Genomic DNA, 21,868 nt, shown 5'->3' with positions numbered 1-21,868 from the left:
TACTTACATGGGGCACAGAGCCGGTTTGGAGGTGCCTAAAGGACAGTAAGATCCCATGGGACAGGCGCTGCACTCACCCACGCGGACACTGCCCAGTTTGAGGTTGAAAGTTCCTGCAGGACACGGGAACTGGGAGCTGAATTGCGCACCTTTCCAGGAGATAGAACATAGATCAGACAAAGAAAAGAGATGGCAGAAGTGTTATGATTTATATTACATTACACTCACACTGGCAGGAGATATGCCAGTGGTATATTTACTGTAAATGTTATTAATAGTTGTGTATTATTTCTCACTTTTCCAAGAATAAAGACAAAGCAGTTTTATTAATTCTGTATTATACTTTGTATGCATTGATACCTTTAATTGAATACACTGCTTAACTTAATTAATTGGAATAAATTGGATGGACATTATATGCAACATTACTTAATTTAATGTGGTACTTTTTGTTTTGTGGGAGAGTAAGTATATATTCTAGACATTGTATGTGTATTTTCTTGCTTGAAGTATGCTCAATATCTATTTTTGTTTAGATTGGCCTAGGATTTTCTGTTTCTATCAATATGTTTGACAGTTTCACCATGAACAGTTTCCACTTAAACAATTATTTTTGCTCAGTCTTCACAGCTGAAGATGATGGGAAGGGACCACAATTGGGTGAGGAATATACATTGAAATTAGGTGGACAGAAGTCCATTCAGAGAGGAGAAAGTCTTAATGGAACGTCAAAACTGAAAGTGGACAAGTCAATGGGGCCAGATGGGATACATCCGAGGATAAGAGAGCTTAGGGGTGGGCTGGCAACAGCGTTAACAGAACTATTACAAGGTGTGTTTCTACCTATGTGTCTTTTTTACTGGATGGGAAGCAGGGGGTCTTGGGAGCTAAACTGCATTGATTTCAGCTCTGGGGATCCCCTGCTTTCCAATATACTTACCTCTGTAGGTAATTCCAGTAGCAGCCCCGGCTAGGCAAGCAACAGGGCGGTTTAAAGGTCCTACGTCATGCAGGCCTATAGAAAGCCGCAACATGATCTCACAACTTCCTATTGGCCTGCGCGACGTGGGAACTTTAAACACGTATGAGATACTGGCAGCATCTACAGAAGTAAGTAGAGGGCTCCTAGCGCTGAAATGAACACAGTTCAGCTCCAGAGACACCCTGCTTTACAACTTTTGGCCGATAACACCGGCTGCTCGATATATCCGAGCCTACAGTACGTGTGGTCTCATCAATGATCTATTAAGTGGCATCACACCCCTTTCTTTCTGCTGCTAATAACTCCCCCTTGGTAACCAAGCTGCTGGCTTTTTGGGGGTTTGGTTTTTAAGAAAATGCTCTTTCAACCAGTCACTATTAACAGTTGTTCAATAGTTCCAGATGACAGGAGAACAGCGAGCGTAGTCCCACTTCAAAAAAGTAGAAGTAGGGAAGAGACAGGTAACTATAAACCAGTGAGCCTGGCGACGGTAGTGGGGAAATTAATGTCAACATTGCTGCAAGATAGAATTGTTAACTATCTATTGTACGGCTACTTACAAGATACCAGGCAGAGTGCATTTACCCGGGGGCGATACAAACGTCATAAAACAATAAAAAATGTTGACTTTGTGTCCAAGGTCAAAGATCAGAGTGGAGCAATAGATATTAATAAGGTTTTGACACTCACACATAAAAGACTGATAAACAAGTTGCAATGCTTGGGATAAGACCCTACGTTGGCAGAATGGATAAGGCAGTGGTTGAAGGATAGGTGGTAGAGAGTTGTGTTAACTGTAGAACATTCAGATTAAGGGAAGGTGACAAATGAAGTACCTCAGGGATCTACCGTGGGACTGGTGCTCTGCAACATCTATACGATTAGCACCACACACGGTCTGGAGGGGAAAGTGGGCCTTTTTGCAGATGACACAAAGATCTTAAACAGTTCAGGTTAGGTAAACAAAATAATTCATGATTTAGGTCAATTAGAGGAATGGTCAAGAGTGTGGCACTAGTAACTAAAAATGTAATGTCAAAGAGTGCAAAGTAATGTACTTGGGTCACACAAATCCAAAAGGCAAAATACAGGACTAGTGGCTCTATGTCAACTACTATAGAGGAAAGGGACCTGGGAGTCATTATTTCAGCAGACTTAAAAGTAAACAAGCAATGTAACAAAGCAATGCAAAAAGCCAGCAGCTTGGTTACCAAGGGGGAGTTATTAGCAGCAGAAAGAAAGGGGTGTGATGCCACTTAATAGATCATTGATGAGACCACACGTACTGTAGGCTCGGATATATCGAGCAGCCGGTGTTATCGGCCAAAAATTGCCTTTTAATTGTGCAACACATCAACGTTGCGCACTAAAAATAAATCACTTTATCGTTAGTGCTGTCTTTCCTATGTATGTAATGGTCAATATACTGGCCATTATATATATAGGCAAGATAAGCTAAACCAACCTGAAATAGGTGATAAAATATAACTTAAAATACAATACAGTAATTATGAACCCCTTAATAGCCCACGGGTCAACTAGTCATGGATTTTCATGACTAGCTGACCACAAAGGGGTTAATATGAACATTCAACTACACTACCTAACCCTGTTGGCTACCTTAGTGACTAGTAAAGTATTGCGATGCAATTGCTTTACTAACCTCTAAGCTAATGAAGTGGTTAACCCTTCCCGCAACTGCCCCATGGAGGCCTAACCAACCTCCCCGGGGCAACTACCACCTTCACCCACACCCTCTAACCCACCTACCCCCAAACAAACCTACCCCCCTCTAGACTAATGCCCAATATCCCCATTAGCCAAATGGTGGCTAATAGTGCATTTGGGCATTAACCATAAAAAAAATACACAAGTATAAATAAAACCTAACAAAACATTAAAAGTACATTTAAAATAAGCGTAAACCATAAAACCATTAATTGTCACTATAGCTACCTAGCTCCTCAAAATGGGGGCCTACATAGCCACATTGGTAATCAATGGTAAGATCGAATAAAAAAAATGCTAAATGTACAATATTAAAAGACATGACTTACTCCCCTTCATTAATGTACTTTACTGGCTAGTAAAGCATTGCTAAGCAATGCTTTACAAGCCACTAATGTAATGATGGGGTTAACCCCCATGCACAGCTAATCCCCTGGGGAGGCCTAACCACCCATCCCAGGGCAATTAGCCCCATCGTTTCCCCCCAAAGTAATGGGCAATATTAGCTAAATGTGGCCATTGAAAAGCCTTAAAAAATACATTAAATAAAAATACATTACAATAATTAATAACAAACACAACTAAGCCATTTAATCCATTGATTGTCACTGTGGATACCTAGGTCCTCAAATCCTTTTATATTGTATGGGACCCTTTTCATTGATAAATCTGGTGCAATATCATTTTTGCTAGTTTCGCCTCTGTTTGTAGTCGGGACACTTTGCTACATAATACCCCATATATTAGGGCCTGCCTCTGTCTGTTTGTGTGTAGAGGTGTGTTTAAATATACAGTATGTGTGTATCTTTATATGGCCACAGATACCCCCTTGACTACAAGTCATACAGTATATTGCTCCTCTTACAAAATGTGTCCAGTTTGGTCCCTCTGTATGTGTGGGCATAGTTTTGTGATATGGGGAGTATACCGTAGGTACAGTATGGAATAGTTACCCTAACCTGAGGCATTTATTACAATGTAATGTATACAATTTTGTCAGTGCGCCCTTTTTTCTGAGTTTGTTTCTGCCAGGTGTGAGTTGAACTAAAGCTCTCTGGCTAACAATCTGCACCATGTGTAAAATACTTGATTAACAAGTTTCTTGTTAAAACAGTGACTAAACACTGGTGCAGTGCATCAGTGTACACTTTTCCTTGCTTGTCAACTATCACTGGTTAGTCAATTTTAGCTTCAGCAGCCGAGTAGACTTTATGGGAGATTGCTTATAAAAATTAGTCATGTCCTATTAAAATGGATGTTGTGGCCCAAAACATCTCACTGATGTGGTTGCTTGGAAGTTGGCACCTCTGTTGATACAGAAGACCTTCACATTTAAAGATAAGGTAGTGTATTTTACAAATATTCTTCCTCTTAGAGGACAAAAAAGCCTCAAAAAATCATATACTACTTATGAAGAACTTTCATGTTAATGTATAAATAATTAATTTCTAAGATAATTCCTTATTGCATTCCTCTTATTTACTAACACTTGACATTTTTCGATCAGCAAGTCTGACTTACCCTCTGGACAGAAATATCCAGCACTACATTTCCCAGAAGGACTCTCAGCTCCTGTCAAACAGAACCAGCCAGCAGGACATGGGTAGCATTCGGTGTCAGATGCCAAGCTGGACCTGTCAGTCCATGTTCCAGGAGGGCATTTGTACTGGGTACCAAGCTTGGTTCCTCCGGGGCAATAATGCCCACGGGGGCAGGGAACTGGTGGCCGCTGTGTTCCTCCTGAAGCTAAGTATACAATGGAATTTGTTTATTACAAGGGAGGATGTCAGAAAACACAGAGACTGGTGAAAGATATCTTAAAGGAAGATGCCAGAAGAGGATACAGACGCAAGTGAGATGTGGGGCATCGCTTCTTGTTAGAGAGGCAAGTTTAGGAAGGCAGAATATGAGCCACCACAAACTCCCGTGGTTCAGACCCCTCTGAACCACAGCTTGACCCATGCCTTAAGGCAAAACCCACATTTCTACTTCCAGATTGAGCGGGGGGGAAATACTATGAGAACTCCCAGCATTTCCTCCCTCCAGGGAACGGCTATAGAAGAAAAAAAAATCTCCACTTTCTACAGATTACATTTTAGGGGGATTTTGCAAACAAAAATCGCATATTTCTGCCATGATCCAAAACCAAACACCTTAACATTTTTAGAGGCAAAACCAAAACACTAGAGCTATGGGGCATCTTTACTTTTGACATAGGTGTCAGTTCTGGATGCAGACCTTTATCTAGAGGTGTATTGTCTGCTATGAACTTTGGTTTGAGCTTTGGGCACTTACCTGTAGCACAGAAGAATCGGGCAGGACAAATGTCACACTGTGATTTGTGGAAAAGATTGTGGCTATCGCTAAAGGTTCCTGAGGGGCAGGCATTTTCAGAGGAAGTAGGTGACCGAGAACCCACTGGACACACATATCTACAGTAACATTAGAAGAAAAACTAAATTAGCACCCCTATTGCATACAATATGCATGTCATGCACTGCTCATATACAGCACAACAGAATATGGAGAAGGTTCATATGGAGTTGTGCATGCAGGTGCATTGGGGAAATGTCATACTCACCCTGGGGAACAATCAGTGTCTGGTTGGGATAAGCCTGTTCGGGTACAAGCCCTCCCTGCAGTGCAAAATATGCAGTCTCCAGCCTCATCCTGCCCCTCCAATGGGTTAAAGGTACCTGGCTGGCATGGAATGGGGTAACTGATATTTGACAGGCAGTAAAACCCAGCAGGACACAAGACACACTGTTCAATTCCTAAGAAAAAATATATATGCATAAGTAAGGCATTCTGGAGGTTATTGTTCATTAAACAAAGATAGTGCTTTTAATGAATAAACACCCTATGAAATGTATTGCAGCAGACGCATCCCTCACAATATGCAAAACAAGGTACGCAAACTTTCAAGACATACAATCCTATAACTGTTCCTCAGTGATGTATGCATGACAAATTCCTAAAATCAGACCACCTGAAAAGGAAAGTCACCAATCCGGGGGGCCACAGTCACCAGGGAGCCCCCTGAGCAGGCGGGACCTGATCATGTTGGTAGGAAAAGAACTGACCTGATACACCAGTCTCCAGTTGGTTGCCCTCCTCTAAAACTTTAAGGACTGTCCCGCTGATTAGCCAGACCCGGGACTGACTTGTCAGGAGTATCTAATGTTTGCTGCTCATGTGTAATGAACGTGTCAGTATTTTTAGAGGGACCAACTCCGAGGCTGGGTACATCATGTATGCTGGATCCCTTGATCGGTCACCAGGTGGCGCTGTTTCACTATGTTTCTGAAACTGTTACACTGCATTGTTATGAGTTTAGAACCAATCCCACTTTTCAATTGAATAAAATATTATTTTCATCATGAAACACACTTTGATTGTAAGCTCTTCGGGACAGGGATCATTTTGCTAATGTTTACTTTTATGTGTGTAGCGCTAAGTCTCCTTTTATTTTGTCCCACGTACCACTGCTGTAAAGTGCTAATGGATGGCTCTATGCAAACAAAGGCCGCGTCCATGGATAGTGCTTGCGGGCGGAGGCGCGCGGGAGCGTAGGTCTTAGGAAAATGTTACATTTTCCCGCTTGCCGGAGCGCAGGGCCGGTCACGCGAGCGGTTCGCCCAATGAGGGCGAACCAGCTCCGTGACGTCACTGGCCCGCCCGCCGACACGCCCCCGACACGCCCACGGACGGCGCGCTGTCTAAGGCCAGGGAACGCACCCGCTTTCCCTCAGCCTCAGCGCGCCTCCACCCGCCAGCAGAAACCATGACCGAGGCCAAAGATATACAGATGTAGCAAAGCTTAGTGTCCTCGGGCCGCTGGGTCATGGCATTGAAGGGTTCCCTTTGAGACGCATGGACTCCCCATAACGCCCTTGCGGAAAACACTGTCTCCGGCGCAGCAGAATTGCTTGTTCGTCTGCAGCACTGAGGACAGCAAGGCTGCGTTTATAGTCCCGACTACAGCGACGGCGTTCCACATCAAAACAAGTCAATGTAGTCTGTCGCGTGCGCCTATAATGGGCTCGACCGCGATGGCGCAACCAAAATTGCTGAAATCAATGGATTTTGATATTTACCGCGACGGCCGCACCACGAGACTGCAATAAGCCAATCATGTAAGCCTCTACATGGTGCCACCACCCCTTGCAGCCAGCGACATCTCAAAAACTCAATTACAAATTTTGCAACAGCAACGGCGACGGGTGACGTCACTGGTCGCGTCGCCGTCAATGTAGCCTGCACTATAAGCTCAGCCTAAGGCCTGGGTCCCGCTGCATTCGACATCACGTGCAGCAGCGTGCGCACCACTCTCCAGCTCCTTATGTCCTCCTCAGCCGGCCCCAGTCCCTCCTCACGGCAAGGCTCACTATGCGCTGTGACGCGTCAGCCAGCAGGAGATGCAATAGGATTGTAATCCCGAGCGGCGACGCGTCACGTGTTGTGGCATGGAGCCAATGAGGAGGGGAGCTGTCTGGAGCTACGGAAGGGAGGTCTGAGTGTGTACGGCAGCCGTGCTGGGGCTCTGTGATGTGAAGTGAGTGTGCTCGGCATCCCCACATATATAAGCAAGGTGTCCTCACCGGGGAGGAAAAAACAGCGGGCACGGCTTGCTTGTACTTTCACACAGCCTGGCGCACGCAAGAATCAAGATAAAACCGGACGAACTTTGAAGATACCTGTGAGTAATTTCATTCATTACTTTTGGAGCATCCCCAGGCATTGTGGGTCATATAGTAGAGGGACATGTATGGGGTCTGGGTGGGTTTTGGGACCTCTCTCAGACAACCCTTCACAGCCACCGCCAGACCACATTCCAACTAGGGGTTTATCTATATGTTCCTGTATACCGTTTGTTCTTCCGGACAAAGCAACACATTTATCATTCAGGTGGAAATTAGCTCTGTAGCACCGGTTAATTGGGGAAGCACTTTACCCCAATGTTCTCTCCCCACATATATACCCTGCACTGTACCCTGCCTACCTGGATATCCTGCCTGTGACATGACTTGTCTGATGCCCAGCGCGCTCTGCACCCCGGGAGCATGAGTGACAGATCTGTGCTGCACCCCCCACAGCAGTAGGTCAGACCTCTTCCTCAAGGGTACTGCTGAAGACTTTAGCCTTATCTGCCTGCACGCTGCTGCTGCTGCCGTTTTGGCCACGCCCCCCACGCTGAAAACCGGCTCGCTAAAGACCGTATATCGCGGTGAAGTGCCGTGCATGCGCCACCTGGATGCAGTGCGGGCATGCCGGTGCGTGCAGTGGAGCCTTCGCCTAAGGCTGCATCCCCGCGACGCTTGTGGTGGTTACTTACATATATAGATATATGTAAGTCCCCGCTCACGCTGTGCGCGCGCTCGTGTGCAGGCACACACGCTCACCGGCGCTCGGGTACACAAAAAAAACTGACTTTCCAGCGCGCTCAACTACCCGCAATGCCCACTCCCCCGCCCCGAGCGCGCGTAAATGCAGGACACCCGGCGCTCATGCTTGGAGCGCTCTGCAAGCATGAGCGCGCTCAGGTCCAGCGTGGACTCAGCCTTACTCTTGCTACATCTGCACATATATACTGTACATACAACATGTAACATTTTACTATACAGGTGTACTGTAGTGGACTTTATTGCACCCACTTGGGCATATTAGCGGGTGTTAACGCGCGGTTGCAATTTCCATTTTTTGCGTGCATCTAATCCTATTAAATGGTGTCTGCTCCCACCTGGTGCCTTGTGTGTCCTGCTCTTCTGAGATACTTTTACTGTAATTATTCGGGGTTTTTTACTCTACTGTTTAGGTAGTTTATCCAGGTTATAACATACAGTAGCAGCTGCTTACTCTAGTCAGAAGCTGTATCAAAACAGTGATAGCATAAATATGTCAGAGGAAGCCGCTAGCTGACATTTGTAAGCACTAATTTGACTTTCTTTCTTGTTGGTAGCTCTGACCTTGTATGGCATTTGGCCGTTGGGTAGAGTAGCATTTCACATTAAAGCAAGCTATGTAAACATTGTTTTTCATTATTGATAGAATGTTTTTCCCTGAATAACAGTATTAATGACTGATAGAATACTCCTGCATTTATATGGTCTTACTTGAAGCTCCAATATAATGAGTAAAAGTCCCCGGAGGACAGTCCTGCTCTTGACTGGTTCCGGCAGGACAGAACTTCCCTCTGGTGCATGGAGAGCCAGAGACAGAAGAACCTGTAAAGAAGATGGTGTGTCACTTTAAAGATAATTGGTAAGAACTTAATGATAGCACTGTGTTCAGTTCTGCATGCTACCTGTTCAGAAAATAGAAATAAAAAAAAAAGTAGAGGTGGGTCATAGAATACCCAGGGTTTCTGTTACACAGATGTACAATTTGAAATGAAAGTGGGAGACAGGATACTTCAGAGGTTTAACTCTGATACATTACACATTGATCAAAGGAAAGGGAATGTTTGAACATGAGTTGAACTGGATGAAGACACAGCGTCTTATTGGCCCAAGTGATGCGGGATATTTAAACGCCTCCATTATGTTAGGCACACCGTTTTTCTGCCTGCATAGATACCGGCACCCCCTATGGAGGTAAGTCGCCCCGGAAGCAGTGGGTGCCCGTAGCTGAAATTAGCATAGTTCAGGCCCTAAAGTCCCCCTACTTCAATCCTGTCATAAAAAATAAATGTAAACATTTTTAAAAAAGTGAAACCGGTATTGCTGCTTTAAGCACAGCAACGAGTACGCTATAGTATGCACTTGTAATAATTGTTTGTTCTTGTATAGCGCTGCAGTTTTACCTCATGTCACCCTACACGTTTCACTGTAGCGGCTTCTTCAGGGGTTAATTAACAGAGTGAGTTAATTGACCCCTGAAGAAGCCGCTAGGGTAAAACGCATAGCGTGACGTTTCTAGCAGCAGTGGAAGAGCAGACATAGTGAGATCTACAGTGATGGTGATCGGGGGCGTCAGTTATCGGTACCACAGTAGAGGTGAAGTCCCGCGAGATCCATGTGATGTGGACGTGTGCGGCTGCACACTGGGAGCTCCATATCGCCAGACTAAGAGTGGGACCAACTGCACTGAGGGTGGTCTAGACCCTAACCGTACCCCATGTGCGGCTGCACATTGGGAGAAAGTATCCGGAGGACGTTCCCATCAGGAGTTCCGCATTTGATACATCTGAAGCGGGAGTAATTACTCCGAGGATATCCAATTCTACGGGACTCGTTTGTTTGTATTATACGATTATACGATTGAGGACTTGTTCAAGATCTTATGTGTTAATATAAACAAATATCTCAAAGGGGTCACCAATATATAAGAGCCATACAATTTGTGTCTCTGCCACACTGCAGTTTAGTGTGAGTCTTTTATACATATATCATTAGGTTGTTTTTTTAATAAATTGTTTAAAAGTTCTACTGTTCCATTTTCATTTACCATTGGACATTATATGAAGATATTTACAGTGCAAGCAGCTTAAAGGATCCAGAAGTTACTGGTCATAATCCAGTCCAAGTCTCTACAGTGTTCCTGATCAATTTAATTTGAACTAGTTCTAACATCCTTCACGTATTGTAAGTGCATTACTTAGCAGTCACTATTATTATTATTATTTATATAGACATAACTACTTTTTGTTTCGCCCCCCCCCCCCCTCCCCCTTCTTTCTTTTTTCTTGTGTGCCAACTGTAGGTCATTCTACACTATATATATATAACTGTATATATATATATATATATATATATATAGTAATTTATATAGTATTTAATAGTATTTCATTTATAATATATATATAGTATTTGATTACTCTTAATCTATTTTATTTTTAAATGTGTATATTACTTTCCCTGCTGGCTCAGTTATGCATAATTTTAGCCTGGGCTCAAATGTAAGAACTGTGGTTTGGACCATAGTAGTTCGAGGTAGAGAGATCAGATATCACCTATGAACTTGCCCATTTCTTGGAAGAAATGTACCCTCCTATCTTGTAGCAATACTAGGATCAGGTAAGATAGGAAACAGCATGGACTGCCAAAAGATATCTGAGGCAGCAGGCTATCCAAGAGTGCCATGTGTGTAGCAGTCAGTTCAAGGGAGCAGCATGAACTCCAATGATATATTGGGTATCACAGCAATCAAAAGGTTAGTGCAGATATTAGGGTGGCATGGTACACAAAATAGTGGATACAATATATGTCTGGTGGGCTGAAGGAATGCAAGGACACAAGGGTAGCACAATGCCCAGAAAATAGAAGGTTTTAGGCATAGACGCAGCAATATACAGCACCATTGTTGTATTTAATTTCTTGAATTACTAATGACAAGCCCTGAGGAAGGTCTGCTGTTTGAGCCAAAATGTTGGTAAACGGTTGGGGCATGTACCCCAATAATCTTTAATCTAAGAGTTCTTTGAAATCTTTTCCCTTTTTTGGAATGACAAGAAGGGCACAAAATCACCTCCTTGAATTTGACAAAACTTCATGATTGAATTAGACAAAAGTTGTGAGTACTGTACAGAGATACTTTATACAGTGATTAAAACAAGAGTATAACCTCATGGCATGATAAAACTTGGAAAATTGCTGCTCTCTAAGAATGAATGAGGTTAGGAGGGATATTTTCATCTGATTGAACCTGTAATTACACAGTTGAGGGATAAAGATGAAAGGAGTGAGAGATAAAATGAAATCATTGATGGGATGGAATGGTGTATGAACATATTACCTTCTTTGCAAAATAGCCCTTCAGAGCAGACTATGCAGCTGCCCCTATGTCCTTGTCCAGGTCGGTCATTGTATGTTCCAGCTGGGCAGGGATATGCATGGGAACTTCTAGTGCCAATAGGACAGTAAAAACCTTCTGGGCAGAGAGACGCTACACCTGGAGGCTGTGAACTTCCTTCAGAACAGTAGTACCCTAAGAAGGAAATAAAATTAAAACTCTAACTAATAGCCAAAAACAGAGAAGAACAACAAATACAAACACATATTACAGTAATGCTTTTCAAATCATGCACAAGAAGCTGTTACCAAATCTAACCCTCCTTAATCAAAATTAAGAATGCGGAGGAGACCTGCAGGGCACAGAGTGCATCGTCTCTGATGTCGTAGTCCTTCCTTTTCTGAATAAGTCCCTGCAGGGCATGGCGTGGCAGTGATCCCATCAGCACAGAAATGACCTGAGAATATATCAAGAGTTTCAACAAGGTACAGGAGGGAAGAATATTTATCAGAAAGAGAATTAATAGAACAAGAGACCCAAAGACTAGTTATGTATGGCGAGTAAAAAAAAAATCACAAAAACCCTCCATAGCACAGTGTATAGTCAATAAAAATAATACTTGTGAGTACATTTGCATGTCTCAGACAGCTCAACAAGAACAAGAGACAATGCCTTGAAGCTGGGTATAGGGAAATGCAACACAGAAACTTCTTCAAAGAGAGGATGGGGGATGGAATAGCCTGCCAATGGAGTAAGGAAAAGAACACAAAGACAAGGCTATCCTAAATATGAAAGAAAACAAACAAGGTGAGGGGCAATACAGTAGGTGTCTGAAATGTGCAAATGCTTGAGAGACAAAGTTTAATTATATAATATATTATTATTATTATTATTATTATTATTATTATTATTATTATTATTATTATTATTATTATTATTATTATTATTATTATTATATAGAGGTGTACTCTCACTTTCTCTCTCCCAAAATGAAAATAAAGTTTGTTGAGAAAAACATTCCTGGTGAATGTTTGCAAATAAAACAAAACAGTAGTAGGACTTCAATTTTTTTTTTAATTGTTTTACTTATACTCGCTTCTGTTATGCCCTTTATTTTGTTTTGTTTGGAAGATCATTCCCTGGTTGGAATTACCCAATTGTGATCGTGCGGGTGAGAGTGGCTGCACAGACGAGGAGCCGATTTATCCACACAGTATAAAAGATTTACCTACACCAAAGGAATTCCACGCGCTGGGGAACACACTTCAAACTGTAACAATATTTGAAAATGTTGATGATTTCATTAAGTTTTCCAAAGCCGTGAAAGTTCAATATTTGCCAGTTTTGTAAGCCTGTGCAAAATGTTCTTATCGGGCATTCATTTCTATATTTCAATGTGAAATCATTCACTATATGCACAACTTAAAGTGGCAATCCAAGCGCTTTTTTTTTTACAGAGCATTGAAGCAGGGGGTCTCTGGAGCTGAAACTTCCGGAGATAGATACCTCCATAGGGGGTGCCGGTAGCCACTCTGCTTGGTTACCAGGTTTCACATTATGGCTGAGTTTCAAATCTCCCACACCCTACGGGCCAGTAGGAAACCATGACATCATTAGGTTCAGATTGCTATTGGCCCACGAGAAGCGAGAGCTTTAAACTTTGCCAAGATATCGGAACCCTCTTTGGAGGTAAGTATTTCGGGATGCAGGGGGTCCGCGGAGCGGAAATGAATGGGGTTCAGTATCATTGAAGACCAGGACTGACACACCAGGGATCAATTCGCCAGACAGAAACACAGAGTTTATCCAATTAATTTATTGGAAAAAGAAATACCCATAACTATTTACAGCAAAACACACACACTTACAACTGGGAAACTGGGGTTACCCTATAAACCTAGGCGCAGGGATCTCCCTAAAGAGATTTTCACTGTTCTGTCTTCCTGCAATGTCCACTGCAGCTTCTCCCAGTTGCACACAGTTTCTTCCCAAGCTGCTGCTTCTTACGAAATCTCTTCCACAACTAAAACTGAGATGACCTTATCTCATCTGGCTACAGGTCTCCCTTCCCCTAAGTATTTGTAATATGATCCATTCCTTGATTGGTGGTGGTGGTGCTGGTGGTGGAATGCAACAACAAACCCATTTACATTCTAAAATTACTTGGAAAGCTCACAGACCATTTGGCCACATTCTAGCTGAAAATAAAGCCTGGTCCCTGAAGTGCTGGAAACACACGGAAACACGCGCACACACACACACACACACACACACACACACACACACACACACACACACACACACACACACACACACACACACACACACACACACACACACACACACACACACACACACACACACACACACACACCATATATGACCCCCTGCTTCAATCCTGTATACAGTATATAAAACAAGTTTTGTTTTTTTAAAGCGCTTAGCTTGTTCCTTTAAGCTACTATTTTTATACTCTTTCCTGTACCATACCCTTTTTTGCTTTTAGGTACTTAGCAACCATACCTACATACTTTAGCTTCAATCCCTATTCTGAACACTTAGGGCATATTTATTAAGTAGTGCTATGCCACAAGTCCCTTCATTTCAATGGGACATACTGTAGGGGGAAATATGGCTTAGCACATTTAGGGAGCAAATCTATACTATTCAAAGCGTCAGTTCAGGTAGTTTAACTTTACAGAGTTTCATACTGCCCTTACCTGTATGAATGTATGTAATACAGTGATGTAGGCATTGTACAGCTCAAGAGTTGTTAGTGTGTTTCAACAGCACCATCAATTTACCTGAGGGGCAAAGTTGGCACTCCTGATGTCCTGCTGCATGCAAGTAAGAACCTAGTTGGCAGGAAGCTGCCTTGACATTTGATCGCTGCAGTTCTACGATATCTGGGCAGGGGGCACCATTACTGCAGATACAGGAATTCATCTGTCCTAGATCATCCTTCAACAAACCAGTGGGGGAAATTATTGGGTTGATCGTACCAATGTGTGGACAATAGCTACCTATAAAAAAAATCAATGACCAGTTCAGTCTAATTTACATTATAGTATCTTTCTGCGTCTGCAGTAAAGATGTAACATTCTTGATGGAGATGTAAGGCCGTTGTTCATGGTGCATTTCACTAGCATCTTTTTTGTAGTGCTTTCCTATACATGAGGCTTCGCTCATATCCCCCTCCTTATGTGAATGTCATACCCAAAGCTATGCTTCTGTTGTGTTGATTCAATGTAGGTGTTTCTTTGTGTTGTTGTGTATGTTTTAAATAACATTTCCCAGCTTCTTTATTTCTAAGGACTTATGTAACGTAACCTATTTACTGCCAGAGAGGCTTGGAAAACAATGCTGCATTGTGTTGCAATCTACTCCAGCAGTGAAAAGGGTTAAGAGTCTCCAGAAGCTTTGTATGTGGACATGTGGAGCATCTGCTCTTAGTGTGATCCCAGACAGTCTTTTTAATGAGACCCTCTCTGCATTGCAGATCATTTTCTCTGTCCTGACAGTTTGTGTTTCTCATCCTCATTATTTAATGAGAGGGTCTAATTACCAACTTCGTTATCTCTTTACCATGTCTAGTGACTACTGGGTTTTCTCATTAAATTCCTTTAAAAAAAAAACATAACTAAAAGCCAGGAACTTTATTGTAGCAAGTCACTCGCTGGGGATCAAATAAATTTGGGTCAACTTCAGATGTTATGCTCCTACAGTCGACTCTCTCCCACCATGAGACTTCATGTAATGGAACACCTCAAGATAATTTGGAAGCAGTGACTTTGTTGGAGCTTGTAGAAGAAAGGACTATGAAACCTGATATATAGCCAAGACAAATATTCATGAATAAGTATCTGGATATAAATCTGAGGAGTCAGATGATACCTGCTAGACAAGGTAGACATTTGGGTGAATCCCCTGTAGAGAAGAATCCTGGTGGGCAATTAATGCAGCGTGAGTGATCCTTTGTCGGCTCTTGCCCTGGTGGGCAAAGCTGCAGAGACATGGAAAGACCATCAGCACAAGCAATAAATCCACACAGCAGTGGCACAGAGACATGCTTCTATGGTAACACAACACAGAATGATAGTTATATTGTAGACAAAAACAAGAATGGTATAGTAGTTCGATTGGTTGCTATTATACAGAAGAAGTGAAAAAAAGCAAAATGGAAAAATATAGGAATTACAGTATGATACAAATGTTATTAGATGAACAAACAATTTTAGTATATAAGCCTTCCAGGTTCCGTATACCACACGATAAAAACAAGTGAGATTCAAAAGCTTGTATAATGCAATTATTTGTTGGTTCAATAAAAGATATCACACTACCTATTTTTTACATGGTGTTTTTTTTTTTTGCTGATAACATGCATTCACATACACTATGTTCCCACCAAAATGATTGTATGGGCCTGAAATTCAAGATAAATACTGTATAGCATTTCACTTCTCACCCTTTACTCTCATTCATATGGCTGACCGTTTCTTGCTATCTCTTTTAGCAATGACTTTTTGTCCATACGCACCTTCCAGTCGTGTCCGTCAGGGCACGCAAATCCATCAGGACATTCCGCACAGTCTAGAGCACCTTCAAAAGAGTACTGACCAGGCTTGCAGCTGCTCTGATAGCCAGAAATGGGGTGACATGAAAATCCAGAGGGACATGGTCTGCATGCAGATCCTGAATCCAAACTTATGAATCCAGGAGGACATGCCTGTCAAAATAAACAGAATTCAGATTTTGGCAGCATACAGCTTGTCCATGAGCAATATGATTGTAAGGTTTGGTTTATACCTGACAGTCTCTTTGGTGCCCTTTTGCTGGTAGAGGATTTGAGGTGCCTACTGGGCATTTTCTTGGAGCTGTGGTTCCCCCTTGGCAACTGGAGCAAAAATCAAGGGATTACGGTAACGCTGTATAACTGCTGCTACATGCTACATCACTGCGATTCCCTATATTATTCATGTGTTGAGGCCGGCAATGAGATAGACAATGAAAGAAAATGAAGAATAAGGGAAAGGAGAAACATCATGTCTTTACAGAACATTTAAAATAATCAATTACATGTACAGTAGTATTACACATTCAGTTGCTTCTGTTTCAGAGACCTCCAACCTATATTGCATCCATCAATCGCCAATCATTGCAAATACCAGCGTTATCCAGAAAAAATGACAGATACAAAAACGATTTGTATCACTGCATCATTGAAATGTGTCTACTTTACGGTCACTGATGGTAACTTAATCTGGGAAACCTAAAGAGTACAGAAAATATATCAAATCATCAGTGGACCAACATATTAGACTTGTGAGGTGACAGGTCTATAATTATATACAGTAATTAGGATAAGTAACACGGCTGACTATGTTACCAGACTCCAATTCTAAAATATTCGGTTAGTGGGGATAATCTGGTTTAGATTCACTAAGCCCTGTTAAATCATGGCAAATAAGGTGACGTTAATAAAATCAGGAATCGCCACTATTTTCACAAGTATTTACAGCTCAACCCCGTTATAGCGCGATCCGTTACAACGCGGATCCGCTTATAACGCGATGCAAGCATGGCTCCCAGTTTTCGTATTTAGGAATACTTTACAACATGGCTATTGGTGTCTTAAATACTTTATTGCATACAATTGTACATTATTTCTAATGCAATCCGCTGATAACGCAACGTGATTCTTTGGACCCCAAGCACAGCGTTACAAGGGGGTTGAGCTGTACATGCAAAAATAACAGCTATCATTGAGCTGCTTAGTATAGGGTTAAAATCATAATGCTGCGTTATCTTCAAATAACATGACGTTATTTGTCTTGGCATTACTCCAATCCAGACACTGAAATGGGGCCTTTGCAGGTCATAAAGGAGAGGAGGAAAAGAGACCCAGATCCATAGACTTACCGAGATGCTAACCTAAATTAATGTCCCGTTATGCCTTAACATGTATCTCCAAAGCTCAGTAACGTTAGGTTAAGTCAAGTGGAAAGGAAAGGGCCTTGCGTTAACTATAACGGCTGTTAGTGATAATGTAATGCAAAAGAGGTGTTCCTCCTGATCAGGGCTAGCGCAAGGGTATGTGGCACCCTAGGTGAATCTTCAGCCATGCACCCAAGACCCCCCACACCCCCCCCGCCCTCCAAAACATTTCAAAATCATTTGTACTGTATGTTGGTTAGACTTGCCCCAGCCTGACAAAATACTCTCTTTCTCTCCCACTCCTCCCAATTATCTCTTTAATACCTCATTCTCTTTCCCTCACCCCCTTCATCCTCTCACCACCTCATCCTCTCTCAGCCCCATTTGATCCTCTCTCACCTCCCCCACCCCAGTTACGTGGCTGGAAGGTCTCCTTTGGAACTGGAAATACTCACTTTCTTCCAGTTCATCACAGTCAGAGCGCTTGTGCATCCTCGGCCACAGACGCTGCCTCCCTTCACCTCCTCTGCAGTTCACACTTCCTCCTCTGCAATTGCTCTGCTCCTCCCATGAGCCATACTGCCACCATCCCCTGCCTAACCCTCTGCCACCCGCCAAAATGTGCCACCGTAGGTCGCCTAGTGCCTGCCTCCTCACCAGCTTCTCCCTCACATGCTCCCCTCCTCACCCGCTTCTACCCCACATGCTCCACTCCTCCCCACCCCTGTCTCACTCACTCTCACCCCTCTCTCTCTCACTCACACCACCCCTCTCTAACTCTCTGTCTCACTTCTCCCACCCCTCTCACTCACTCCCCCAACCCGCACTCTCTCCCTCACCCCCTCTCCCTCTCACCTGTCTCTCTCACCACATTCTCTCACTCCCCTCTCTCTTACCCTCTTCTCTCTCCCCCTCTCCATTTTTACACACCCCCATTCCCTCCATTCTTACACCACCTCCTATCCATTTTTACAGCCCCTCTGTATTTACATGCTTCCCCTCCATTTTAACACTATCACCCCTAACATTTGCACACTATTCCCCCCTCCATTTTTGGACCCTCTTCACCCTCTCTGTTTTACAACCCTGTTCATTTAACACCCTCCCCCATCCATTTTACACCCCTCTTTTACCCTGAATATTAGTGTGTATCTGCAGCAGCAGCATGTAGCAGCAGTGTGGGACACAGGCAGAGCTAAGCAACCTGCTCTGCTCCCGCTGCCTCCACCACCCCTCAAAATGGCCACCCTAGGCAACCACCTAGCTCGCCTAGTGGTTACACCAGCTCTGCCCCTAATTACGCCTATCCACAAAGGTGCGTCAATATTAGTACAGAGATTTAACCTGACATTTGTTAAGTCATACCTAAAGATGGTGTTACTCCCATCCAGATCCTAATATTTATATATATCTAAGGCACGTTCAGTTTTGATCACAGGTGTCTCTTCACGTGTAATAAAGCAGTGTTTAGGGAGGTAGCAAAGCCACTTGGTACTTTACAAAAATAGTATTGCTGTCTGTGTCTCTCTCGGAGTTCTGCCACCTTTAGGTAAGAGATGTTTAGGCCGCGGTCCCAGTCTGCACTGTAGCCCGCGTGCCCGGCGGGGTGGCGGCGCGTGCACAGCGCTTCACCACGATCTGCGGTCTGTGGAGAGAGGCAGAGATTGGGCGCGTGGCGGGAGTTTTGCATGGTTGTGGCCATGAACTCACCCGGCTGGGTCGCCCTCATTGGCTGAACCACCGGGGGGGCCTGGCCACACCTTTTGTTGTATTTGGAAAAACCTGTTGTATAGCACGGCTGCCAAATGCGTGCCAAGGTACTTAGTGGGCCAATCCCCATTGAGGGACGGTACTTGTTCGTACAGCACACGCCGAGCTGTGCGCTGTAGAACACACTGGGACCACAGCCTAAGCGTCATGTTATCCCAAATTAACACACAGTGTTGGACTAACTTAACATAGCTTTAAGACTATGCTAATGAGATATACAATACCCATTGTTTTTGCATACAATTAGCTTTACGGATATACCTTATCCTCAGAGAAAACAAAAGTTGGTTACGGATTTTGCTACCATGGTATTATGAGTTAATGGACCTCTGTGGATCTTGCCCAGAGTTAGATATGACATGAATAATGTTGCATTATTTCCCGGCCCTTTAATTAATTAACATTAACAGAGGCTAGTAAATATTGGAAGAATATCATTTAGGCTGTTATTAGCTAATTTGTGTATCAATTAGATTAATGACCATTACAAATAATGGCATGTTGTTTACAGGAGTAAATCCTGGTTGTCACATTATTTGCTTTAGTTATGCTTAACGGGCATTAACTTAGTTGAACATCATGTTAAAAAGGCTCAATGAATCTCTGTGTATCTGGGTCTGAGTCCCTTTTAGCCTCAATATCTCAAAATACTTTATAACTAGCATTTTGTATTTCTTCCTCCAGTAGATGATTGTAAGACAAATGCATACAGTACTAAGCATAATATTTGTAAAGAAGTGTTTCGCAGTATACAAGCACTGGAAACAGTGGCAAACAGATCTAACAGTAACAATTAAAATACTGTAAGCTTTCAATAATTCAGTGTGATATACAAATAGTAGAGAATATGCTATATTACTAATGCATTGCAGGTGGTATTACTCCTCTTAACACTGGTTAATGTAAATACTAATGCATGAAATATCATGTGTGTGAAAGAGATAATGCATGCGCTATAATTGTTTTCAATGGAGCCACAGTATTTCATCTGATAAATAGGACAGTAGCATTAATGCATTGCATGGGGTTAATGAGTGCAATAATGTCCGCTACATCAGAGTTCTGTAACCGGTATATACTGTATGCTGGGTGAGCAATAAAGAAACTGTTCCTGTTCAAATAACACTCTGGTCTGGCGTGCAATCAATCAGGGGGAGTGGAAGTGAGTTCTCCTGAAGGGATTGTCTCCACATCCCTGGAGCCTGCAAGAGATGGAGGCGCTGACACCGTGAGTGAGAACCTGTTACTACCCCAGACGCCTGTCCTGTTCTCCCCAACAGCACCGGCGGAGACTCAGGTCTACTGTAAACCAGCAGGTATGCACCACTACACACCATGTAATGGCAGAATCTTCCAGAGGGTGGGGGAAACAGCGTGACACACTATAATTAACTAGGCTCTTATTTCAGTGGTGTTCACCTATTTACAAAGTTATAGAACTTTGTAGGACCTTAGCCTAAGCTCCACCCCCCACAGCAGTTACTGTATATTAAAATGTCCATGGGGGAAACCACTATATCCCAGATTGTATTTTGTGGTGATAATCCCCACACAATATTAAAAGATGTGACCCCCCCCTTTCATGTCCACGTAAGAATAACTATCTCCAAAGCTACCAAGAATTTGAGAAACTGCCCCAATTTTATTGCCACTCCCTAGAGTTGCTGCCATAGGTAGAAATGTAAAAGCCACAGGAGGAACAAAACAGGCACCACTGAATTCTGGAATTTCCCAGAGGGGATTTATGACCCTATATCTAATAGCTGATGCCCCCCCCCCCTTCTATCTATCTTTAAAAGGGCCCCCTCTCTGTAACCTTTCAATATTTAACGAGATGTTGCTAAAAATTCCCCCATCCTACTGTTACATTAAGCAGCCCCACAGTATGACTTTTAATTGTTACGTCATGCAGCACACAAAGAGGTTAATATATTAACTTCATAAGAGGGGAAATTAGTTATAGCCACTAATATGGGCTCTGGCAATAAGCAGGTTAAAACAATACAGTAGCATCACCACTAAAGTCTGCAAACCCATCTCCCCAGCACATGTACTGTATTATTAATATGCTTTGCCACAATGATATACAGATATTATTCTAAATGCACACTTTATTGTTTGATATTACTAACGCCAGTTTGAACACATCAGCTGATATCGCACAGAAACAAAGAGAGGAAGCTGCCAGTACACATATCGTGTGTTATGCACACAAAACTGCACCATTTGCTGACCTTTGACACGATCCCGCTAAGAATAACGGGCGCTGCATCTGTGATGATAATGTTACAAAGTAATGAGGTCAACAGTGTACATGAAACAAAGCATTCTCTCTCAATCTCAGTAACATCAGGAAAGGTTTCACACTTACTAAAATCCAACATGACACTCCAAGCAGCTGCCAGTTGCATAGTACGTGCCCACTGGGCATTGAATAAGACAGTCGATTTCACAGTTTGTTTTACACTCAGGGGATAGGGAAAGAACACCTAAGGAAACCGAAAGAGAAGTATTACATCTTTATCTTCTAGGGAATACGCTCTCTCTATGATTCCATAAATCTCATTACCTCCCTCATTCTTCTCTGTCTCATTATACCTTGGTTCTCTAGCCTCCTTCCAATTGTCCCTGCTGTCCTCACCATTCATTTCCATTTTATTCTCCATAGTAAATCCATCATTTAAAAAGATTTATTGCTTTTATTATTGGTCATGCCACAGG

General features: G+C 42.9%; 1 protein-coding gene and 1 long non-coding RNA gene across 2 annotated transcripts; both read right to left on the bottom strand.

Moving 5' to 3' along the window:
- Window positions 1–3: 3 nt before the first annotated feature.
- LOC142498005 (uncharacterized) lies at window positions 4–14,386 on the bottom strand. Its single transcript, XM_075606514.1, has 9 exons — window positions 14,245–14,386; window positions 12,060–12,180; window positions 11,793–11,983; window positions 11,444–11,635; window positions 8,824–8,934; window positions 5,292–5,484; window positions 5,006–5,142; window positions 4,232–4,456; window positions 4–149 (listed from the first exon to the last, which is right to left on the bottom strand). The coding sequence occupies exons 1-9, from the start codon at window positions 14,384–14,386 to the stop codon at window positions 4–6; spliced, it is 1,458 nt and encodes a 485-aa protein (XP_075462629.1).
- Window positions 14,387–15,341: 955 nt separating this feature from the next.
- LOC142496398 (uncharacterized) lies at window positions 15,342–21,565 on the bottom strand. The gene is made up of 4 exons (XR_012801971.1): window positions 21,519–21,565; window positions 16,250–16,337; window positions 15,981–16,169; window positions 15,342–15,443 (listed from the first exon to the last, which is right to left on the bottom strand). It is a non-coding gene; the product is annotated as an uncharacterized LOC142496398 (long non-coding RNA).
- Between the last annotated feature and the right edge of the window lie 303 nt (window positions 21,566–21,868).

The sequence above is a fragment of the Ascaphus truei genome, chromosome 6 (genome assembly GCF_040206685.1).
Source record: "Ascaphus truei isolate aAscTru1 chromosome 6, aAscTru1.hap1, whole genome shotgun sequence".
Lineage (NCBI taxonomy): Eukaryota > Metazoa > Chordata > Amphibia > Anura > Ascaphidae > Ascaphus > Ascaphus truei.
Note: the sequence above shows the minus strand (reverse complement) of the source record. Positions and strands in the feature narration are given on the sequence as shown.

Excerpts from the sequence above, each read along its gene's own strand:
- LOC142498005 (XM_075606514.1), bottom strand. The coding sequence starts at position 14,386 with ATGAATTCCTGTATCTGCAGTAATGGTGCCCCCTGCCCAGATATCGTA. Across the intron at positions 11,636-11,792 it reads ATGCACTCTGTGCCCTGCAG|GGTACTACTGTTCTGAAGGA; the intron begins GTCTCCTCCGCA and ends TTTCCTTCTTAG. Across the intron at positions 150-4,231 it reads TGGATATTTCTGTCCAGAGG|GTGCGCAATTCAGCTCCCAG; the intron begins GTAAGTCAGACT and ends TCTCCTGGAAAG.